Source organism: Somniosus microcephalus, chromosome 20 (assembly GCF_052327205.1).
Source record: "Somniosus microcephalus isolate GS21.2 chromosome 20, FLI_Smic_1.0, whole genome shotgun sequence".
Classification (NCBI taxonomy): domain Eukaryota; kingdom Metazoa; phylum Chordata; class Chondrichthyes; order Squaliformes; family Somniosidae; genus Somniosus; species Somniosus microcephalus.
In genome coordinates this window covers 43,790,431-43,813,089 of record NC_141006.1, presented here as the reverse complement: position 1 = coordinate 43,813,089, position 22,659 = coordinate 43,790,431, and the positions used below count along the sequence as shown (strand labels likewise).

Sequence of the window (22,659 nt, the reverse complement as noted above, 5' to 3'; positions counted from 1 at the left end):
TTTACCGGCCATAATGGGGAGTTCATGTGAGTGGCTATTGGTCTCAACACGCCCTGCTGCACCAATGAAGATATTGCTGTCTCCATGTCGGGTTCTGCCTCCTTGGGGAAGTTATACTGTTTTTGGGGTCGGATCATGGGGTCCCCGTCTACGATGACCTCCAACCCGGTGACTCTCCCACAGTCGTGCTTGTGGGTGGCAAACGCGGTCAGATTGCCCGACACACACGCTTGCAAGTCCGTTGGGACGTCCGCGACCAGAAGCTCGAGGTCGTAACCCCCTGACGGCTTCATGGTGCACAGGGTCCCCTTTTCTCCTCTTCCTGGGATTACAACTACCTTGCCTAACCCATTCTCGGCTCCCCAGAGACAGTGATTTCTAAGGTCCACGAGGACCCCGTGTTCCACCAAGAAATCAGCCCCGAGGATGCCTTTCCCACCCCCCTCATTCCACTTCAATAGGATGCACGTCCATGTGGTGTGGAGTGCTCCCAAATGAATGGAGAGCGGGATGGAGTACGCGCCAGCCTGTTCTCTGCCTGTGAACCCCGCTACTGAGAATGGAGCCTGGGTAGATAGAGGTGAGGCAAAAGGCTTAGCTGTGTGGATCACGGTGCATGATGCTCCTGTATCCAACAGGTAACTACCCTTTGCCTTCTCCACCTCCATCTCCACCACTGGTCTTCTCCACGCGTCATAGCGGAGCGGACACAGGTAGACGGGCTGCGCGGGCTTCGGTCATTTGGGCGCTTCGGTTGGGGTTGGGGAAGCAACAGGGCTGTTGACGACTGCCACTTTCCCCTGCGAGGTCATTAGAGACCGCATTGCCTCTAAAACCGACTCGATCGTATCGGGATGGATCGACACATCGGCTCCCTTCTCCCGGACTGGGGCTGGGGAAGTTTTTCCCTTTAAATCCTTCCAGGGATTTTTACATTCTCGGCGCCAATGACCCTCCTTCCCACACCCGTAACAACTGCTCTTGGCTTGGGGAGGGCGATTCCCCTCCTGATGCCATTCCTTTTTGGCAGGAGCTGCTGGCCTTGCCTCATGCACCTTTCCCTTTGAGGAAGGCACATCCCTACTCTTGTTGTTCCTGTAACTTATCGTGAGCTGATCAAGTACTACGTCCTCCGTGGAGCGGGGGTTAGTGGGGTCAAACCATGCTTTGGCCTGCTCCCTCACCGGTGACAAGCAATTGGCGACCAGACACCGGAGCCAATGAGCCCTTTGATCATCATTTAGCACATTCCGGTCCGGTCCTCCCGGGCAGCTGCGCCGATACACTGGCCACAACCTTCCGGCGAAAACCCGTGGGGGTTCTCCCTCTAGCTGTACCGTCCTTTCCAATCGGAGGAACGGAATTCCGTCACCCTCCCCTATAATCTCCAGGATCTCGTCCCGTACCTCCTCATACGTCTTGCGCCCTCTCTTGCTCTCGTCAGGGAGACACTGGAGGAGTGAGCTGTCTAGGGAGAACAGGAGCATTTTGGACAGTTCGGCCCCGTCGCAGTCATTAACTGCTGCGGTTTGCTCCACGTCCCTAAAATGCACGGAGGGATCTCCTGACTCGGAGAGTTTTGGGATGGTACTGATCATTTCCCTTAGCTGTCGTGCGCTATGGGGCATTATGATCTGATTCACGAGGGGTCCGTCCTCGCCATTCGCTTGGTCTGGACCGAGCCTTCAGTGTCGAGCGGGACACATCGGTGCCGGCTTTGACTCGACTACCTGGGGCTGCTCTACCTCAGGAATCTCTTCGTCTAACTCTACCATTTCCTCCCCCGGAGTCCAAGACTCAGTATAGGCGGGAGGTGCTGAGGGCTCGGGGGTTGGTACCCTAACTGCCTCCTGTGGAATTGGTCTTTTTGATTCCTTGGCTAACAGTAACTGGCTCGCTGGCGGGTTTATGAGACACACCAAGCTGGTTGCCTTTGCTCGGGCCGTTCTCAGGTCCTCTAGCTCCCTGTGGCAAGCGCTATGATCGGTGTTCTCAGACCTATCCTCCATGGCCATCTTATATGCTGCCCTAGCCCCCAAAATTCTTTCCTCCTGCGTCGCTATCTGCTTAGCTAGGAGGGAACACCTCTCTTTCATTCGACCTTCATTGGCCTTGGCCTCAATGACCTGACATTCCAAATACTCTATCCGGGTCTCATGGCGGTGAGTTGCGGATTGGCGTTCCTGATTCAGCGCGTTAAGCGATTGAATCAGTTTCTGACCTCCCGCAACCTTTTCCTCTACTTCTGTAAGTAGCCCTTTGATCTGGGCTGTCTGTGCTACAACGACCTGGTCCAAAAGCTGGACTTGCTTCTTGTAACACATCAGCCAGACCGCCTTTTCTACCGATTTCTTATGCTCTTTACCTTCTGTCCACTTGATGGCTGCGTCTATCTCTTAATAGGTCAGATATCCACTGTTTTGTAAGGTTTACCTTCCCAAAAACATAGTCCGCTATTCTCTCATCCATCACATTTCGTTTATTCAGACCTTGATCTAACACGCTACATTCCTGCTGCCAAGGTCCTGCCGCGGTCGCCATCTCTGTAGGGGGTTTCTCTTGCCCGTTCTGGTCTCCTACCAGGCTTCGTGCAATAATTACCCTTGAGTGGTTCGACCCACTCTTCCCTACGGTTCTAGACCTTGGACTTAGGTGCAGGGAACTGTAGTGCAGAGAAAAACTCAATAGACCAGGTTGAATAGCACGAAATGGATGCTTTTATTATTAAACAGTTTGCAGCATTATAAAATACATGTCATAAGCACAGATTAAAGTAACTACAAGCATACACATATCTATAAACTTAACTCTATGGAAATGGGGAACACACGGCACATCGTAAAAGGGAAAACACATTACGATTACCCTTAACCCCCTCCCCTAGACCTAGCTTAAGTTTCGACTTGAGGAACTCGGGATCATGCTCACCACTCTCAGAATCGCGAAAAGGGGGGTTCGCAGCCTTTTTGGCACCGCTTTCCGTCGTCACGTGGATTTTGGAAACTTCTGGCGCAGCTTGTTTTCTTACGCGGTGCAGCAGCAGATACAGCCTTGATGAGCGCTCGTCATGGATGGATTGGTTAAAAGTTGTTGAAGAACCGGATACACATGGGAAAGTCCATTACTGGAAAGCTGAGAATGGGATGTTGAGGCACGGGAGTGCTCGGCCCGGTCCTTTTATTTCTCCCTCCGGCCTGACTCGTCGGTTTTCCTGAGGGTGTCTTCTCCTTCGGCCTGGGTCGTCGATGATCTCCCGCCAAAAGTACCCGGGCCACCCTCGTCGTCTTCCCGTTGTGGCCGAGCCTTGCCTGGCCGAACACCGACCACACTGCCTTAACCGAAGAGTCCGTCCCGAAACGTGAATCTGAAGCGAAGCGCCGAAGCGTACTCCCAAGCGTTGAAGAAATGAAAACCGAAGTGAAGCCCCGAAGTCCAGCCTGATGGACCTTTCAATCCACAGTTATACCTTGTTGGGACAGTCTTATCTCCCGCCAAATCATAGTCCAGTCTTTGTAATATTTTTGGCGGGCAGAAATCTCTGCAGGGGCGCTTTGTCTTGTAACGGGAGCCGGTGATAGCTTAACTGGCCTTCCTGGCCGATAATTTCTTTTTCTTTGTCACCGTAACTCGGTTCGTATATTGATCGGTCTGGAGATTGCCCTTGATGGCTGTTAAACGGTTTTTCCTTTGTACAGTAAATGGGTTTAAGTGTTCATTCAAAAGTCCGCCCATTTCTTGATGGGCCCCATCTTGTTACCTGAAACTGTCTTGTACTTCGAATCCAATTAATATGTATGCTCAGTTCCCTGAGTTTCGTTTTCCCGATACTGACTTTCGCAGGCTTACTGTCCTCAATCCACAAGCCTGTCTGGCTTGCAGTAACAGAAATCAAATGGTCCCAGAAACTGATCACGAGGTCCGGCGGCCATTTTTGTATGCCCTCTTTATCAAAGGTTTTTCTGTACAAGCTTCTTTTGGTCAATAAAACTGTTTTATTAACCCTGTTTTGTTGCGTGATTAAATTACTGAAAATTTCGAATCTTACAATATTTGGAACTTATTTACCATGGCACTGCTTCCACCTCAAATCGAATTGGAATAATGAGCAGTGTGCATGGGTAAACACATTGGACACCGAGATTCCTAAATACACAAGATTGTGCATATATTTTGATAATCTTGACCATTCCACTAGCCCAGTGGTGTCCTAGGAAGTTTGAGGAAATGGGCTTTCATGTCTCTGAATTCGGGTTCTCGGAGATTGTACTGTAAATGGAAGTGCTGGATTTGGACATTAAATTGTAGTTTTGTACATCATAAAAATCATCTTCTAAATTTTACTTTCAGTAAAAATGCACAGAATTGATCACAATCTGCCCATAGATAATCTTGTTTTTAAAGCCCTTATTCTATTTATTTTCATGCCTACTTGGTTGGTTAGCGCTTCTGTTTATATAACTCCATTAATTTGTGGCTGCACATTGATTTTCTTTAACCGTATCTTCTTATTTTGCAAGTAAGAAGACCCGGTTAAAGAAGATAATCTTATTGAGTATTTATATCCTCACTTTGGCTTCTGTAGAAGGTGTGGGTTGTGCTATTTAGATAACATTATAACTGGAAATTGTCCAGTTTGTTCCAGACATTGCATATTTGTTGAAAATAACTAACTGATGACATGGGGTCTCGCATAGCTCTTGCTGCCCTGCACTTAATTTTTTGCTGAGTTCGATTTCTGCAGTGGTGAGTTTTATAGAGCTAGAAAAGGGAAGAAATTGAGTCCTAGAAGGGACTTTAGCTCTGATGCAGCTGACAATCGGGGTGAAATTGGTCTTGGGTGGAAGTGCAGAACAGTCAATAGCGGATCAGCAACCTGTTTTACACATGCCTGATTTTCTTTTCCATTGACTACCACCCAAGACTAATTACAGACCCCAGCATCTGCAACATTTGACCCCTTGTGACCCCACCTCATTGTTCTTTGATGTAATGTTTTCCTGACTAACCTGTTTGGACACCATTCACACCTTTGATTGTTGTGATTATCTCTCTGCCGAGGTGTGATAAATGGCAGTTAGAAAGATTACCTGTAATCATCTGGCATTATTCTCTGACTATATAATCTGTGTCTATAGGCATCTCTCCACTTCACCTGATGAAGGAGCAGTGCTCCGAAAGCTTGTGATTTCAAATAAAACTGTTGGACTATAACCTGGTGTTGTGTGACTTCTTACATTTGCAGTAAACTAAATTAACACTCTCTCTAGGGATTGAATCGGGGATTGAGTAATTTGGACACAAGCTGATTGTGTTTGTGATTAGTTGTGTTTGTGATTAGTTTACAGTACAGAGATATAATGTAGCTTCAGTTAAGACTGATTTTTGGAGGGTGGAAATTTAGTTTAAGAGGTTGAATCTTTTAAATGCAGTTACTTAATCACATTAAGTAATATGCTAATGTCAGCAAATGGATTCCGCTAGTCGTCACAACAATAAAGATAACACTTTGGGAAAACATCTAAATTACAAATACATCAGGCAGTGCATTTAACCACTACAATAGGCAAGTTTTTTTAATCTATTTTTTATATATATATATTTATAAAATGTAAAGGGGCACTGCAGCCAAGAGCAGGTAGTATATGGTAACTGGCTGTGATATCCTGGAGTTGGTTAGTTTGATAACTGTAATATCAGTGTTAAGTTTTCCTCTAACAGCATTTTCTCGAGCTTTCCTTTTGACCTCTGCTGCAGCTTTAGCCATAGGTGTCTAATTGTGCATTTTTGCTGCCAAACAGACTTTTGTTGAAGAAACCGATCACCTGTGGCTGAGACATTGCAAGAGAGACTTTAAGAACCAGGACCGACAGGAGTTTGAATCATGGCGTGAAATGTACCTACGTCTTCATGATGAACGAGAGCAGAAACTGCGAGCTATAACACAAAGCATTAGTTCAGCTCATGCCAGCAAACCAAAGGGTAAAGAGCAATTTTAGTAAATACAGTGATTCAGTGCCAGTATAACGTATGAACAAATGATGTTTTCTGGTTTAAAAATATTTGCTGTTTCTAATGCTTCCAAGTGAAAGTGTACATAATGCACAATACTGAATTATAAAAGGTTCAACTATTATCATAAGAAATAGGAGCAGGAGTAGGCCATTTGGCCCCTCGAGCCTGCTCTGCCATTAAATAAGATCATGGCTGATCCTCTACCTCATCTCCACTTTCTTGCACTATCCCCATATCCCTTGATTCCCTTAAAATCCAAAAATCTAACGATCTCTGTCTTGAATATACTCAACGACAGTCTCCACAGCCCTCTGGGGAAGAGAATTTCAAAGATTCACCATCCTCTGAGTGAAGAAATTTCTCCTCATGTCAGTCCTAAATGGCTGACCCCTTATTCTGAGACTGTGACCCCTGGTTCTAGACTCCCCAGCCAGGGGAAACATCCTTCCTGTATTATAGTTTAGCAAGTTATGATGATCTGGAATGCACTGCTTGAAAGTGTGATGGAAGTAGATTCAGTAGTAATTTTCAAAAGGGAATTGGATATATACTTGATGCACTATCAATTGCTACAAAAGACTGGAGATTGAGAAAGTAATAAACAGGCTTTTATTACCAAAGAACAGAGCATGCCTCTTGTGGTTGCCTGGTATCCAAAAGGGCCGGAGGCTTCTGAGCAGCGACCTTTATACCCAGCCATGAGGGTGGAGCCAGGGGCGGAGTCAGCTGAGGCATGCACAGACAAGTACAACAATATGCAAGAGTGAACAACAGTACTAACAGTGAACAACAGTACTAACAACAGTGGTGAACAACAATACTAACAACAGTGGTTTACCACATTCACCCCTTGTTTAGAATTGAGTCCGGCGGGGTGAAGTGCACTAAAAATTTGTGTACTGAAGTCTATCAGGAGGCCTTGTAAGCCGTCCTAAGCGTCGCAGCAGCGGCGGTGATGGTGCAGCATCCAACGGTGAACCCGGTGTCTCGTTCAGAGGAGGTGTAGCAGGTGGCGGACCCTGGGGCTGCTGCATGCCGTCTACAGGGGTCAGAGCATGGGTAATGGGAGGTAGCGATGGTGGTCTCTGAGGCACCCGAAGGTGCGAGGTCTCGTGCGGGGACTGTGTCCTGGGGGTAGGCAGGAGTAGCGGTGGGTGGCGAAGAGGGTGTTTCAGGAGCACCTGCAGGTGCGAGGTCTCGAATGGAGACTGTGTCGGGCTTTATCCGCATAGTTGGGCACCCACTGAGCATAGTAAGAGAAACCCCAGGCATCTCTTCAGTGCTTTCTGGCAGTGGGGGAGGGGGAGCTCCATAAGGGGGCGCATTCTATCGGGGTCTGGGCCGATGACTCCGTTCTCCACTATGCAGCCAAGAATAGCAAGGCGCGTAGTACGAAACATACATTTGTCTTTGTTGTATGTGAGATTCAGCCGCTGGGCCGTCCGGAGGAATTTCTCTAGATTAACGTCGTGGTCCTGCTGGTCGTGGCCGCAGATGGTGACGTTGTCTAGATATGGGAAAGTGGCCTGGAGCGCGTTCTGGTCAACCATCCGGTCCATCTCCCGTTGGAAGACAGAAACTCCGTTGGTGACGCCGAAGGGAACTCTGAGAAAGTGATAGAGCCGACCGTCAGCTTCAAAAGCTGTGTACTGGCGGTCCTCAGCCCTGATGGGGAGCTGGTGGTATGCTGACTTCAGATCAATCGTCGAGAACACCCGGTATTGTGCTATCTGATTGACCATGTCAGATATGCGGGGGAGTGGATATGCATCCAGCTGGGTGTAGCGGTTGATCGTCTGGCTGTAGTCAATAACTAGGCGCTGTTTGCCGCCAGCCTTCACCACCACCACTTGTGCTCGCCATGGGCTATTGCTGCTCTCGATAATCCCTTCCTTCAGGAGTCTCGCTACCTCGGATTTAATGAAACCCCTATCCCCGGCACTGTAACGCCTACTTTTGGTAGCGATGGGCTTACAGTCGCGGGTGAGGTTAGCGAACAAGGAGGGGGGGGAGACTTTAAGGGTGGAGAGGCTGCAAATGGCGCGCGGCGGGCGATTTAAAAACTGCTGGCTGCAGACTGTGAGAGGGGGGAGGGGTCCACCATACGCTAAAGTGACACTCTTAAGGTGGCACTGAAAATCCAACCCCAGTAGGACGGCAGCGCAGAGATGGGGCAGGACCAGAAGTTGAAAATTTTTGTATTCAGTACCCCGCACTGAAAGAGTCACCATACAGTAGCCACCGACGTCCGCTGACTGGGCTTTGGAAGCCATAGAGATGCGATGACGCGTCGGCAGGACCGGGAGAGAGTAACTGCGCACCGTGCCGGGGTGTATAAAACTCTCCGTGCTCCTGCTGTCAAAAAGGCAGGTAGTGGCGCGGCCGTTTACCGTAATGTCCATCATGGACCTGGACAGTTGATGCGGGAGAGATTGATCCAGCGTCACGGAAGCCAGCGTATGTTCAAGCGTGTCGATGCGGTCGTCCGATGAGGCGGTGGTGGAGTCCGGGTCCCCCGTAACCGAAGTCGGAGGCGTCCAAGATGGCGGACAAAATGGCGGCGCCCACGGTCCCGATCCCCACGCGGCTGGGGGAGCCCAAGATGGCGGACAAGATGGCGGCGGACAAGATAGCTGCGCCCACGGTTCGCACGCAGCGCTGCTGGCGTTAGCGGTCTTCCCTTTGCAGGCGCTAACGTAGTGACCTTTCTTCCCGCAGCCAGAGCAGGTAGCATTCTTCGCGGGGCAGCGTGCTCTAGGATGTTTAGCTTGGCCACAAAAATAGCATTTTTGTGCCTTGGACATCGCTGCAGCAGTCGGAGGTGGCGGTCCCATGGCCCAAGATTGCGGCGTCCACGGCGCGGGGCGATGAGGGGAGAAAGCGTCCATATTTCTGTGGGCCGCGTCGAGCGAGAGCGCGAGGGACACTGCCTTTGTCAGGTCTATTTCACCCTTCTCCAGCAGCCTCTGCCGGGAGTAGTCGGACCTTAGACCCGCAATGAAAGCGTCTCGTATCAGTCCCTCCGCATGTGCCGCGGCCGATACTTCCTTGCAGTCGCAGCCGCGTCCGAGTACCCGTAGTGCCCGTAGGAAGGCTTCCACCGATTCCCCGGGCTGCTGTCTGCGAGATCTTAAAAGGTGCCTGGCATAGACCGTGTTAACCGGGCGTGCATACTGCCCTTTCAGTAGGTCGATGCGTAGGTCGTCGCATCTTGGATTAAAGTATAGACTTGGTGGCTCACCTTCGAGGCCAGGATTTTCAGTTTATTTTCATCAAGAGTCACGGTCGAGGCTTCCAGATACGCCTCAAAGCAACGCAGCCATTGAGCGAATTTAGTCGACGAACCCGCTTCTTGGGGGTCTAGGTCCAGGCATGTTGGTCTGAGGGCTCGCAGCAGCGCCTGCTGCTCAGCGTTTTGCGCCATCGGTTGATCAGCATCCGCAGCCAACATTTAACTTTGGTAATAAAATTGATGCACTATCAATTGCTACAAAAGACTGGAGAGTGAGAAAGTAATAAACAGGCTTTTATTACCAAAGAACAGAGCATGCCTCTTGTGGTTGCCTGGTATCCAAAAGGGCCGGAGGCTTCTGAGCAACGACCTTTATACCCAGCCATGAGGGTGGAGCCAGGGGCGGAGTCAGCTGAGGCATGCACAGACAAGTACAACAATATGCAAGAGTGAACAACAGTACTAACAGTGAACAACAGTACTAACAACAGTGGTGAACAACAATACTAACAACAGTGGTTTACCACAATACTTGAAAAGGAAAAATTTGTGGGGCTGTGGGGAAATAATTGGATAGCTCTTTAAAAGAGTCGGCACAGGCACAATGGGCTGAATGGCCTCCTTCTGTATCATTCTATTATTTCACTTGATTTTTTTTTTAAATTCCTGTTAATATGTTACGAAGGCGAGAAGCAGAATATTTTTCAATTTTGCCCCAAATGATTGGCTCCTCTTACAGTTCCTTGAACAACACATCTCACGAAACCTGTAGATGAACATTCTATACTACAGCAGTGAGGCATATTGGTTTCTGCATGTTCTTTAAATGTAGCCTCTCTGCTAAATCCAGGATTGCTAGACTGTTGTTCAGTGCTAACCTGCATCTCTTCAAAAATTGGATCAAGACTTGACCTGTGAAAGAAACTGTTTGGCCAGAGTTTTCGCCTTAAAAAAACAGAAAACGGGTGGGTTTGGAGTATGAGGGCAGTTAAATTGTTAAAAATGGGATTCCCGACCTGATCCTGCCTACAACTCACCCACTTCTGGTTTTGCTGGGGTGGGGGTGGGGAGGAGTGGGGTGGCAACCAACCCACTCCAAGGGGGCGTTAACTCAATTTTAATATTGTAATAAGGCTGGCAGCCTCTTTTTTTTCTCCCTGTCCATTTTGTACTTAACTGCCTGTGGACGGGTTTCACACAATTTGTGAAACCTGGCAGTTAAACTGAGGTGGGGACTGCTGGATCCAGGAGGTAAGTGGCTTTATAACTACCTCCTGGATCCAGGGTCCCAACCACACCCACCCCCCCACCCCCCCCCCCCCCCCCCCCCCCCATTGAGGTCGCCGATTCTCTTTCCCCCAACCTCCTGCTGATCCCCGACCCCAGACCGGCGCCTCGATTCTGAGGCCTACCCACCCGCAGCCAGCCAGCCTCTCAATCTGGCTGGCTGCAGGCAGGAATCCGAGGCCTCGCATTCAAATCGGGCCCTGCCGTTAAAGCCTCCGGGTTTCCTGCCACCTCGGAGGCCCCCCCGCCCCCCAACCCGCCTCCCTTGAAAAAAATTCCGGCCTTTGTCTTCACTATCTGGACTGGATTTAGGAGGGAGGGGATATGAAATGACAATAGTTTAGACATACTGCCTCTTGACTCACAACTTTGAGATTTTTATTCATCCAAACTGTTGAACGACATTTTAGAATCATGCCTGTTTTGGGAAGAGCAGCTAGATTGACTTTGACGAACATAATTTTGTCATGACTTGGGTGAATTTGTAAAATCACCCCTCTTGGGAGTGCGTATTGGAAATTTGGGTGCATGCACACCCACCCCACCATGGTCTTTTGTCTCTTAAAATTAAATGGCAGAAAATCGTGGGTTCTACTCCCCATTTCCTGTTACGCACTCCTGATGAGCAAGGCTCTGCCACGAGTGCGAATTCATTAACGTAAGCTCTGGAATGCTTCAGTGGAGCTGAGAAATATGCAACGGGTGTATTTTCTAGCTTTAAGTACTGAGTTGCTTGTGTTTTATCAACAGGCCGTCAGGCAAAGCTGGCCTTCCTAAACACCGAGGTAAAGCCACCCAGAGATGTAAGGCGCAGACAGGAGAAGCATGGGACTGGATTAGGTATTCCAGCGCCTCCAAGGTAATGTCCTTAGTTTATTTAGATATAGTGTATGTGAACAATTAATCTGCAAGTCACAGCATTCATTTTTAGCCTTTTGAAAGGGGAAGAATGACTTTAGTGGACCTATAGATTTTTATTCCACTTTATATATTATTTCAGTGTTTAAAAAAAAAAACTGGTGAAAAAAATCACTTGTTGGGAAGTTATTTCATATTGTGAAACCTCAGACACTCTGTGCTCAGTTAAGACTGTAGAATGTGTTGGGCGCTGTTGAAGTTAGAATTTTTTAATTTCTTAAAACTGTTTTCCTATAGGATAAAGATGCATAGTCAAACAGGAAGCAGTGGCAGTGGGGGAGGAAATCAGTCCTTTGATGGTCCTAGCACTAGCCATGGTTCCACATCCTCAAATCTGACCCCCCCTAGTAGTGGAGGGGGAATCCATGAATCCAAGAAACCCCAAGTCAAAAGTAAGTAAAGAAAATATTTTTCTGCTGTTCCAGATCCCCCCCAATATTTTTTTTTGTAGTGCATTCTGTGTTTGTTTACTGACTGATGACTGTGTAGGAATGGAATCTCGCTGCGCAGTAACCACATCCAGCAGTTCCGATTGGGTTATTCTATTCTTTACAATAAAGAGCTACCATCTGGCTCCCTTGATAGCTCAGTTGGTAGATGCATTGCATGGTGTAGCACAGCTATTCAAACCTGGAAGCACCTAGGTTTGATTCCTCATGCAGACGTTAGTTCATCTTGGCTGGAGCAGCAATGATGCATTTATAGGAGAAAAATCAATCGGGGTTCCTGTTCATAGTCACTGCCTGGAAAGTGGATGTTGGGTAAAGATGGGATCAGCCTTGGTTATCCTCTGCACCTCTCCTGTTCACTGACTAGATTTACACATTAATAAATACCACTTGGCTAAGGCATACATGTCTCGGACCGTGGAACTGTACCACAGCAAGAGCAACCTACCTTCAGAAAAGCAGCATTAAAAAGCTTGAGGGAGGGGACGAGCTGCCTTCCACTGACAATCTTGGAGTCTACAGAGCACTCCTGGTTTGCCAGCTTGAGAACTCACTGTTTCACTCCAAGAGTGATGGCTTCAATGGTGAAACATTTTTTTTTTACTTGTAAATTAAGTCGCGTCAGTTTTTCCAATGGAGATATGGATTGTCTTGGCCGTTTAGAAGGAGTTGCGAACATTATCGGAGGCAAAAGTGTATTTGTGTCTGAAAAGGTGGGGTTGTTGGGGGGGCATGATTTAAAACATGACGACAAAATGGGGATCTTCTGAACTTGTGATTATAATGAAGGTTCATCACCAGTCTCCTTTCTTAAAAAAAAAATCAGTTTGAAAGAACTGTGAATGAGTAACACCCATCTTTTTTGTTGGTTGTCCTGTTTATTTCTATTTTATTATTTTTATTTACACAGTGAGCTGATGATCTCTGCACGGTGCGGGGGTGGGGGGGGGCGTTGACTGGAAGGAGCATCTGAACTCTGACAATGAGGTAGTTGAACTAATGTCTGTAAATATGCAGTCATCAAATTTAGTTGCTTCAATGATTTGTGTCTTTCCTACAGTTCCTTAACCCTGCTGGCACCAGTAACTCGTCCAATCTAGCTCTCACGCTGCGACTCTCAGTGGTTACTGTTTAAGCAAAAATGTTGAAAAAGTAACCAGAATGAACTTTTAATATCCCTTTGTTTTCGAACATAAGGATTGGGAGCAGGAGTAGGCCATATGGCCTTTCGAGCCTGCTCCGCCAGACTGTTTAATTGTGCTTTAAAAAAGTGATGGTAAGATTCACTTTTTAAAAATCAGAAATAGAAATACAGGAAACTTTGTGCTATCCGGCACCGACGGGACATAGCTGTTGCCGTCCCATCAAAACTGCCGGACAAACCAGCGCTAATGTTGAAACATACGGAGATTTTGAGCTCCGTATCTGGCAACAAACCCTGTTGCTTGGCAACAAACCCTGTTGCTTAGCAACAGCTTCTAAACAGTCGGCCGTACCTTGCAAGCGTCTCTGTAGCTTAGCAACAGCTTCAGCGAGACCTTGCAGAGCCTGACTGGTGGGGGAAAAAAAAGCAACGAAAAGAAAAAAAAACTAACAAAACGGCTCCTGATTTTTGCCGGTGGCTCGAGCATTCCGGACAGTTAACCTCCGGATAAACCAAAGTTTCCTGTAATTTGCATTTATACAGTGTCTTTTACATCAACATGCCAATGTGCCTGCATGATCAATTACTTTTGGAAGTGCATTGACTGTTGACAATCCTACTGTATGCGTGGCAGAGAGTGTTGGTACCAATCAGTTATGATGTTGGGAGGTAGAAGGCTCTGACCACAGATCAGCCACTTCCTACACAGGGGAAGGCAAGTCACCCCGGATTGTGCTTCTAGTAACCATCCCAAGGACTATATTGGCAGAAGTCTAGATGCAGGAAGCTTCCTTGCCGTCTCCACCAGAGAATGATGCTTGATCAGTGAAACCAAAAAAATGGAGGTGCAAAAAACTAAAATGTTGTGTAACATGTATGGAGAAAAACTTCATAGTGTAAATAAAAGTTACCATTGTTACTTTCTACATTTTTGTTTTTCAGAAATTGCACCAATGATGGCAAAAACAATAAAATTTTTCAAGAACCGTTTTAGTCGAAGATAAAATGAGTGGGTGAAAGATGGATGGAACAGTGACATCATCAGCTCCTTGCATAGTGATGTAACAACTGGTCATATTCTGAGCCATTTTGTGTGCTCAAGAACACAAGGGTACAAATTGCAATACCAAGAACTTAAAGACAGTTTGTGTGCTTGAAATGATGTCTAAGGATTACATCTTATTTTTTAAAATATTTTATTATTTTGCATTTTAGAAGCAGAAATGTAAGCTCTTGTCACTGGGGCACTGAGTGTTTGTTTTCCCTCTAGAATATTCATGTGTAAATAACACTTGGGCTAGCCTTGTTGCACAGAATTTAATCATTCTATTTTAAAAATCCTTTACATTTTTTAATTCTTTGTCATCATAAAGAGAAGTTGATTTTAATGACCATGGATTTGAGGCCCAGACAATATTTAATGTTACAGTATTGGTTTTAAACGTTCTTTCCCTTTTATTCTCTCTCTATCTCTTTTACTCTTGTGCCAATCTTTTTGCGTCTCATGCTATACAGCGGTTCTGGTATTTTGAAACCAGTTGTCCCATTGGGTAGAATTTATGGTTCGTAAATTACATTAACATTGTGGAAAAAGAAATGCAGTCACAGAAATAATTAGTGCCATTTTGACTCTCTCTTTGTTTTTGTTTTGTGGTAACATGATTTCTGTTAATAAAGTCCTGGTACTGTAAGTAAACATGTGACATTGACATGTATGTTGGCCGTTTTTTTGAGGCTGTCAAGAAAATGATTGCAGATTTGATCTTGGATTGGGCACTTCTTTTTGTAGGAGCAAAACTTGGAGGGGAGCCTATGAAATGGTTAACCTAAAAGATTGACAAATCTGTTGATGGTTGATAGCTGCTGAGACAAAGCTTCAGGATTTCGCTAGTCATATCACCGAATGTTTATCGTGACATTAGAACGGCTGTGCTTTTGTGGCCCTATTACGATTATTTATTCTGTGAGCATGATTAGGTTGGCCATTTCACTAACTGCAGGATTGATATGTTTCATGTGAAAATCAGTAATGTTCATTCTGAAATTACACAACAATCAAAAATAGCCTCTCTTATTTGAGAACGAAAGCTTACCTGAGATCCTGCTGGCAGATACCTACCAATAAAATAAGCTAAATATCTCATCTGTAACACTAAGTTCTGTGTTTTTCACTTGTGGGAAAGACCTACTCTCACTCACCTTGCTATAGGTCATACACATGAAAGAACAGACCATTGTCTGTTCATAAAATTTGCCTGGATTTGCTTTTTTTGTTGTCTAATAGAGTGTTGCCATGATAGTTTTGTTGACCAGTGTACATCCTTGCGCTGCACTGAATTGATTCTGTTCAAAGCCAATTGCAGGCCGAGATACACAGCAGAGATTATTAAGAATGTGTTGTAAACTCTTGAGTTTCTGTTCATGCACCGATAATGGTGCCATTTCAATGGGTGCATTATATGAGGAAAAAAATATGGTGGTGCTCTAGTGAGCTACACAAAAGTAAATACGGGCACAGATATTTAAAAAACAAAGCGACTGGAAAAAAAAGTTTAAATTAAAATACAGATTTATTTTAAAGGGACAAAAATATTTAACAATGTGATAAAGAACCATTAATGTACCATGGTATGAATGTATTTATCATACACTGTATGTAGAATTTTTAGCAATCTGCTATGGATTATTATGCAATTAAATTTATAGTAATGATACCCAATGGTTAAATCTCTCCTGTGAACCTCGTCACACATCTTCTGCCTAGACAGGCTGCTAAAAGTCAGACCCTAAGGCCTGAACTGCATATGTAAACTTCACATGAAATGTAAACAGTATGTTTGTTTATTGAAAATGGATACCAAGAGTTGTTTTTTTCAGGAATGGATTCAGATGAGTTTTGTAAATGATTTGAGTTTGTCTCATGGATTTATGATATCTTATAAAACTACTCGAATAAGTTACTGTTCTATCAATCCAGGTATCTGTTCACCTACATAAGATGCCTGACTATATAACTTTATAGATAAAAGTTTCTGTCTTTAATCCCCTCTTCCCACGTACAAACATAATTTCGTGACCAGGTGAGTAGCCAGTTTCTAGACCTGAAAATGCCACTCTATAACTGGCCACAAGGAAGTCCATGACACCAGCATTTTGTTGACTTGCTTCTAATTTTACTCTTTCTTCTCTGAGAAGGTGCTTCACCTCAGCCAAGTCAAATTGAGGGAAGATGTCAGGCAAAGATTAGGAGATTGCTGTGTAGAAAGTCAGACAGGGAGAAGGCTTTGGCACGACATGCTAGTATTTCAGTGCCTCCCCGGTGGTGAAGTTTATAGCACATTACTTATTTCACCTCTCTCCTTAGCAACTTTAGAGGGGTAGTGCTAGGCGTTCTAAATGGGAAAACTACTGGGAGGCGACCGGTTGAATGATTCTCTTTCCACAGTGGAATGGCTCATGTTACCTTTTTTCAAAATGTTCATCTCCATCCATTCCCACTGTGGATTTGTAACAATAATAGAATCCATTAGCAATATTATTATTAAGTGGAATGAAAATTGACTGCTGTCTGCTGATTTTTATAAAATATATGATGTACCCAGGAAATACTGGAACTCCTTACTGCCCCCCCCCCCCCCCAAAAAGAAATTTTACTACACTTCTTTGTGTCGAAAGACCATGTAATATTTCAGTACTTAGCACTGCAAATTGAAAATCCATCTCATCATGATGTTCTAATCCTGCTGACAAAACTTACTCTGCACTGAGGAATTGAGACATTTGGTAGCACCTCAACTTCAGGTAACATGGTGCATTTGTGAAGAAATGGTCACAAATACAGGAAACGTTGTGATATCCGGCACCGACGGGACCGAGCTGTTGCCATCCCATCAAAACTGCCGGACAAACCAGCGCTAATGTTGAAACATACGGAGCTTTTGAGCACCGTATCTGGCAACAAACCCTGTTGCTTAGCAACAGCTTCTAAACAGTCGGCCATACCTTGCAAGCGTCTCTGTAGCTTAGCAACAGCTTCAGCGAGACCTTGCAGAACCTGACTGGTGGGGAAAAAAAGCAACGAAAAGAAAAAAAACCTAACGAAACGGCTCCTGATTTTTGCCGGTGGCTCGAGCATTCCGGACAGTTAACCTCCGGATAAACCAAAGTTTCCTGTACTACGTTCTAAATATAAAATAAATAATTGGAAGAGAATTGAAGTCTGAAACCCAGTTTGGATAACTTGGCATAAACCTACAGGAAACCTCAAGTGGCTTATCAAAGTTAATCAAACTTTAAGATGGGGTTACAGTCTTGTAATTCCATTTCATGTATCAAGTCTATTTATAATGTGTTACTGTCAGAAAGTAGTCTTGTTAATTGCTTTCAAAGTGTCTGTTATGTGCTTATTCTTGTCCCCTTAAAATAAAATGTTGTCTTAACAGCAAGATCTTTTGTACATTTTAGTTTCCCCTTCAAAGGAGAATGTCTTATCAGAAAGTGACTCTGTAGCAATTGTAGCCCTCTACTTCTTGCCTCATTTTGACTACATTTCCCATCTATGTCTTTTAGACCTCCCAGTGCCACCTCACATTTTACCCTGGCTAAGAGGATAGATAACCAACACACTCCCAGGTTTCTTCTACGGTTAAGTGACCCATTTATAATGTGTGCAAGACTAACCCAGAATGAGTGTTCCCCTATATTCTCTCCATCTCCTGTGACCGCTTGCACTATGGGATCATCCATCAAACCTCTGCAAAAAGAATCCCAAAGCAGATGGATTCGCAGGGATTGTTAGGGGAGGGGGGGGGGAAGAAGTGATTTCAAAATTTATTGTATATGGCTGGTCAAGTAACTCTCTTTAACTGAACAGCTAGTGGCATTGAGTGTTAGATATACCCTAAATATAAATTTGGACCAAAAAACTTAATTTCATTTTTGTTTATTTAAAAAAAAAGCTAGATTTCATTTTTTTTTTTTAAAAAGCTAGAATTATCTTAAGGTTGAAAATGATGATAGTCATGGAGAGATCTATACCAACATCTACCCTCTCTAAAAGACTAATTAAACTTTTGGGATACAGTGATGGACTGGTGAAGCAGCTGCCAGCACTCTTTTTCTTGTTAATTTAATAGCACATTCTGTGTGGAATTTCTTGCATGAAGTGCACTTGAAAGATGTTTCAAAAGCAAAGTAAAAAGAGATCAAAATCACATTGTCACAGACAAGTTTTAAACTCACCTGTGATAACTTAATTCTTCTGTCTTTTTGCTTTGCTTTGAGCTATAGTTAGACCTTTAAATGTACAGTAAAAGAGTTGAGGATTAGCATCTGACATTGTGCAGATCAAGTGTTTTGATCCTGAGAACTGAGTGAATGTCTTTTCCAAACATGCACAAAGTTTCTATGCTGTAGTTTATTTAAATTGCCTCTTCTGGTGCTACCCAAACTTTAAATATTACAAAAGTAGACTGGAGAACTTCACAGAACATGCCTTAGTTCACACTGCTGTTGAAATCTAAATATTGTGCAGAAGTCCTCAAAAGGTTGTTATTTAATTTAAGTTGTACAGGAAACTCTTTGGTAACTGGCACCGACTGGACCGGGATGGTGCTAGTTGATTAAAAATTCCGGATGATGGAGAGGGTTATCTACTGAGGCTATTTTTAACAAACAAAAAATCAAGAAATGTGCAGTATACAGTAATTGGGTACTCCCCTACAGAATGTTGTTAAATGGATGATGGCAGATGCTTGATTAAGTACAGTACTGCCAGTTGAAGGTAATCCATAACTCTTTACTGTATAAGTTTTGTTTTACTGTTAAGTAATTAAACAGAAAAATGGCAGATCGGAAGAGACTACCGGCAGCGCGGGAGAGTCCGACTCCTGTTAATGAGGTGTTCGGACTTCCAACAGCGCCAAGAAGCCGAGTAGTGGCAGTTTGGAGAACTACCCCCACTGACTAACTCGGCCACCGCGGGAGATTCGGACTCGGCAATATTTCCGGTTATTGAGGTGTTGTTTTCGGAGTATGAATTTTGCCGGTTAATAGAGAATTCCAGATATTTAGGTGCCGTTTAAATGAGAGTTTCCTGTATTTGACAGTATATTGGGAATTTTTTTAATGCAATAAAAATTCATTCATAGAGGTTGTTCCAAAACTTCTCTAGATAGAAATCTTTCTCTAAACTAGAAATGTTCGCAAAAGGGGATATTCAATAAGGTGAATCTGATAAACTGGACACTCCCTACTGTGGACTTGTGAATACTGAACTAAATAAAATTGGGAACACGTGGGACATTCAAACAAAATGAATGAGTTTTCAACCAAAACTGTTTCAGTGCAGATTGTCAGGGACAGTCTTTTCAGGACAGCACTAGGTGGAGCCTGTGTTCATTCCCGAAAGAGAATATGTAAATTAATTGAATACTTCACTCTTTTACTGTATTGATTATTGCCAAGAGATTCTGGTGAACTTGTAGGTGCACTATAGAATTCTGGTGATGCAAATTGAATACTGCAACAGTACTGCTACAAATTACTTCCATTAGACTTGCGAACTTTTTGTTGACCCATTTCCTCCTGCCGCATCCCTCCCCTCTCCAAATTTTAGGATCAGTGCTGTTACAACTCACTGTGATGGTTCTGATGTAAAAACTGGTGTAGGGTAAAACTCCATTTGTCCCGAAGTCTATAGATGCACTTAAATTGTGGCACCAAATGAGTCCTAATACAGTTGTTACAAAGCAGCACAGCTTAATAATTGCAATTTTTTTCTTTTTTTTTGAACCCTTCAATCTTGGTGTATGTTCCTGTCCTCTTTAATCTCTCTTGCTGCACAAAAGTGAGAATGAGGTGTGTGCTACTGTTGCTCAACAGCTGACTACTAGAAGGTGTGCGAGTGCCTCGATTCTCATGCTCTCCCAGTATAATAGGTAGCTACCAGCTTGCACCTCCCCCCAGTACCATAGCCAACATTAGGCATTTACCACTTGAAGAATCGCAGAGGTGATCCCACATTCTACCACTTCAAGACACTGTTGAAGCCCAATGTGAGTTGTGCTGCTTGATAATGTTCTAAAGAGTTGATGCAACCAGTATTCACATTGATGGATTTGGACAAACTGAAATTTGCACATTTTACTTTATCAAAAAGACAAAAGAATCTGCAAGATACCCGAGAACCACTTCCCGTAGATTTGACGGCACTTTTGACTTTTGCTTTAAGACATTAAGTCGTCGTTGTTTTTGGTGGAGCAGATTTCTTCGCTGGATGTGTACAAAACTTCCTTTCAATTTGGCTTTTGTTCAATATGCTTTATGATAGTCCTAAGTGGTGACCTGTTCACTACTGCAAATTTTTGTTTTGTGAAATTATCAGTGCAGATGAAAGTGTGAAAATTATTAAATGAAGAATATTTCTTCATTAATAGTATTCTTTGAATAAAGTGCAAACATGAAAACTTGTAATAGTTGAGTTTTGCAGGTTCTTGTAACTTGGTGTGGTTGATTTCACAAGATGATTGTAGACCATTTCATCATTGAAAGCCACTTCACCATCTGTGTAGCAAATGTATTTGGTTTTAGGTTAAAGACCCAAGTTCAAATACATGTGGTTTTAATTTAATCTGTGAATTAATCTTATTCATACTGTCAAGCTTGAAGTCCTCCTGGCTGGTTCCCTGTTCATGTATTCAAAATTCACTGTTTAAGCAAAAACATTAAAATTAAAAAAAATTACAAAATTCTGTGGTGTATCACTGTCGGTGCATTCGATCGTCAATCTGTTGCAAAATTAATTTCAAAAGTCTCTGTCAAAGATTGAGCGTTTGGTACAAACCCAGAAACTGCAATTAAACTTTTGTACCTATTTTCACTGTAAAGGTTTCCAAATATGTGTCTGAAAGATAGATCTACATCAATTAATTAGAAATGCTGAATTGTCTGAAATTGTACCTCCTGTTGGCTGTTCAGAGAAAAGTTTAGTAGCGGATTGCACTGCTCTGGCTTTGTGGTTTCGGTAAGTCTCGTGTTTCCATTGAAGTAACAATTTTTTCTTTGCCAATTTTCTCTTCTCTCCCCACCACCTTGAAGTCATTGACTGCATATTTGGTTACAGTTTTGGAGTACCTTGCCCAGTCAGTCTGCATATGTAAACAGAAGGCTAACCATTTGGGTGGGTGAAGACCACCGTGCAGCCCAATCTAAGACAGGGTGATGGTAGGGATTACATAGGATATACAACACAGAATACGGAATAAAACTTAATGCTGTTCTTAACAGTGAAACTAAATGATGCAATGGAGGAAGATTCTCTATCCAAATCATCAAGATTAGTTTTGGAAGAGAAAAGTGACCCAAGGAGGTTAATGTTCTCTTTAAAAGAGCTGGTAATTGTTCCATCAGGTGGCAATGGGGTGGACAGGAGCATTCACAAAGTTATCAGACACAGCATTAGCAATGGACCAGAATGAACAACTATTGGAGGGACAGGAAGACAGTAGTTAATGTTTTTCAGGAGCTCCACTACTGAATTAACAGAAGTTACATGCAAATATTACATTGTGGCGTTGCCACATTGGGGAAACACTGTGTGTATGTAGATAAACCTGTATAATCCCCTTTTAACTGCTGTATTCCCCTCCCCCCCGCAAGACAGTTGCAAGCTGAGAGGAATAAGGCACGTTCAAACTTGCCTGCTGCTGATTGGTTTTCCTTCTATCAGGTTCCAGCAGGTGACCAATCCGTGAATCATCACAGGTTCGCGGGCTTCACGAATTCAGTACTGTATTGAGAGTTGGAGTAAAGACCTATTTCCTGTAGCTCGCTGTGTTGCCTATTTCTTTATGCGGGAGACCGTAGTCCCCCACAACATAGGAGATACAGCACAGAAACAGTCCATTCGGCCCAACCAGTCCATGCCGGCATTTATGCTCCACACGAGCCTCCTCCTGTCTTTTCTCATCTAAATCTATCATCGTAACCCTCCGTTCCCTTCTCCCTCATATGCTTGTCTAGCCTCCCCTTAAATGCATCTATACTATGTGCTTCAACCACTCCCTGTGGTAGCGAGTTCCACATTCTCACCACTCATTGGGTAAAGAAGTTTCTTCTGCATTCCCTTTTGGATTTCTTGGTAACTATATTAATGGTCTTTAGTTATGCTCATCCCCATGTGTTCGGCGAGTTGGGCAGAGGAGCGCAGCGCAATGAGCAGCAGCAGCAGACTCATGACACGCTGCAGCACGGCGGCCGGCAGCGCCATTTTGGGTAACTCGCAGTCCGGATGGGAGGAGGGGAGCCGGGCATGGTGGCCAGAGCGGGAGAAGCAGGCCACCACACGTGGAGCCGGCAACAGTGAGGGAGGCCGCGGTGAAGAGGAGGACGGAGCGGCTGAGGGACATCGTGCTCCCACTGCCACGGGAAGCCATTGTATTGACTCTGAACGCGGCGCTGTATGTATAGCTGACGCGTCCCTACGGGGAACAAGCATTCCATTGTACTTGTTACATATGGCAAATAAATCTAATCTGAATCTGAATAAGTGGAAACATTCTCTATCCACTCTTATCAAAATGTCTCATAATTTTATAGACCTCTATTAGGTCACCCCT

At 44.4% G+C, this 22,659-nt stretch overlaps 1 protein-coding gene across 3 annotated transcripts in view; it reads left to right on the top strand.

Annotated features, from left to right (window-relative positions):
- eloa (elongin A) overlaps positions 1-16,678 on the top strand; it is a 79,562-nt gene extending 62,884 nt beyond the window's left edge. For 2 of the 3 annotated variants that reach the window (XM_085962546.1, XM_085962547.1), the window contains exons 8-11: positions 5,799-5,979; positions 11,282-11,390; positions 11,687-11,841; positions 13,985-16,678. In XM_085962546.1, the coding sequence (XP_085818672.1) occupies positions 5,799-5,979; positions 11,282-11,390; positions 11,687-11,841; positions 13,985-14,046 (507 nt within the window). In that variant the 3' untranslated portion in view covers positions 14,047-16,678. The remainder of the gene's footprint in view (positions 1-5,798; positions 5,980-11,281; positions 11,391-11,686; positions 11,842-13,984) is intronic. The other variant, XM_085962548.1, reaches the window with a different exon arrangement.
- Positions 16,679-22,659: the final 5,981 nt, after the last annotated feature.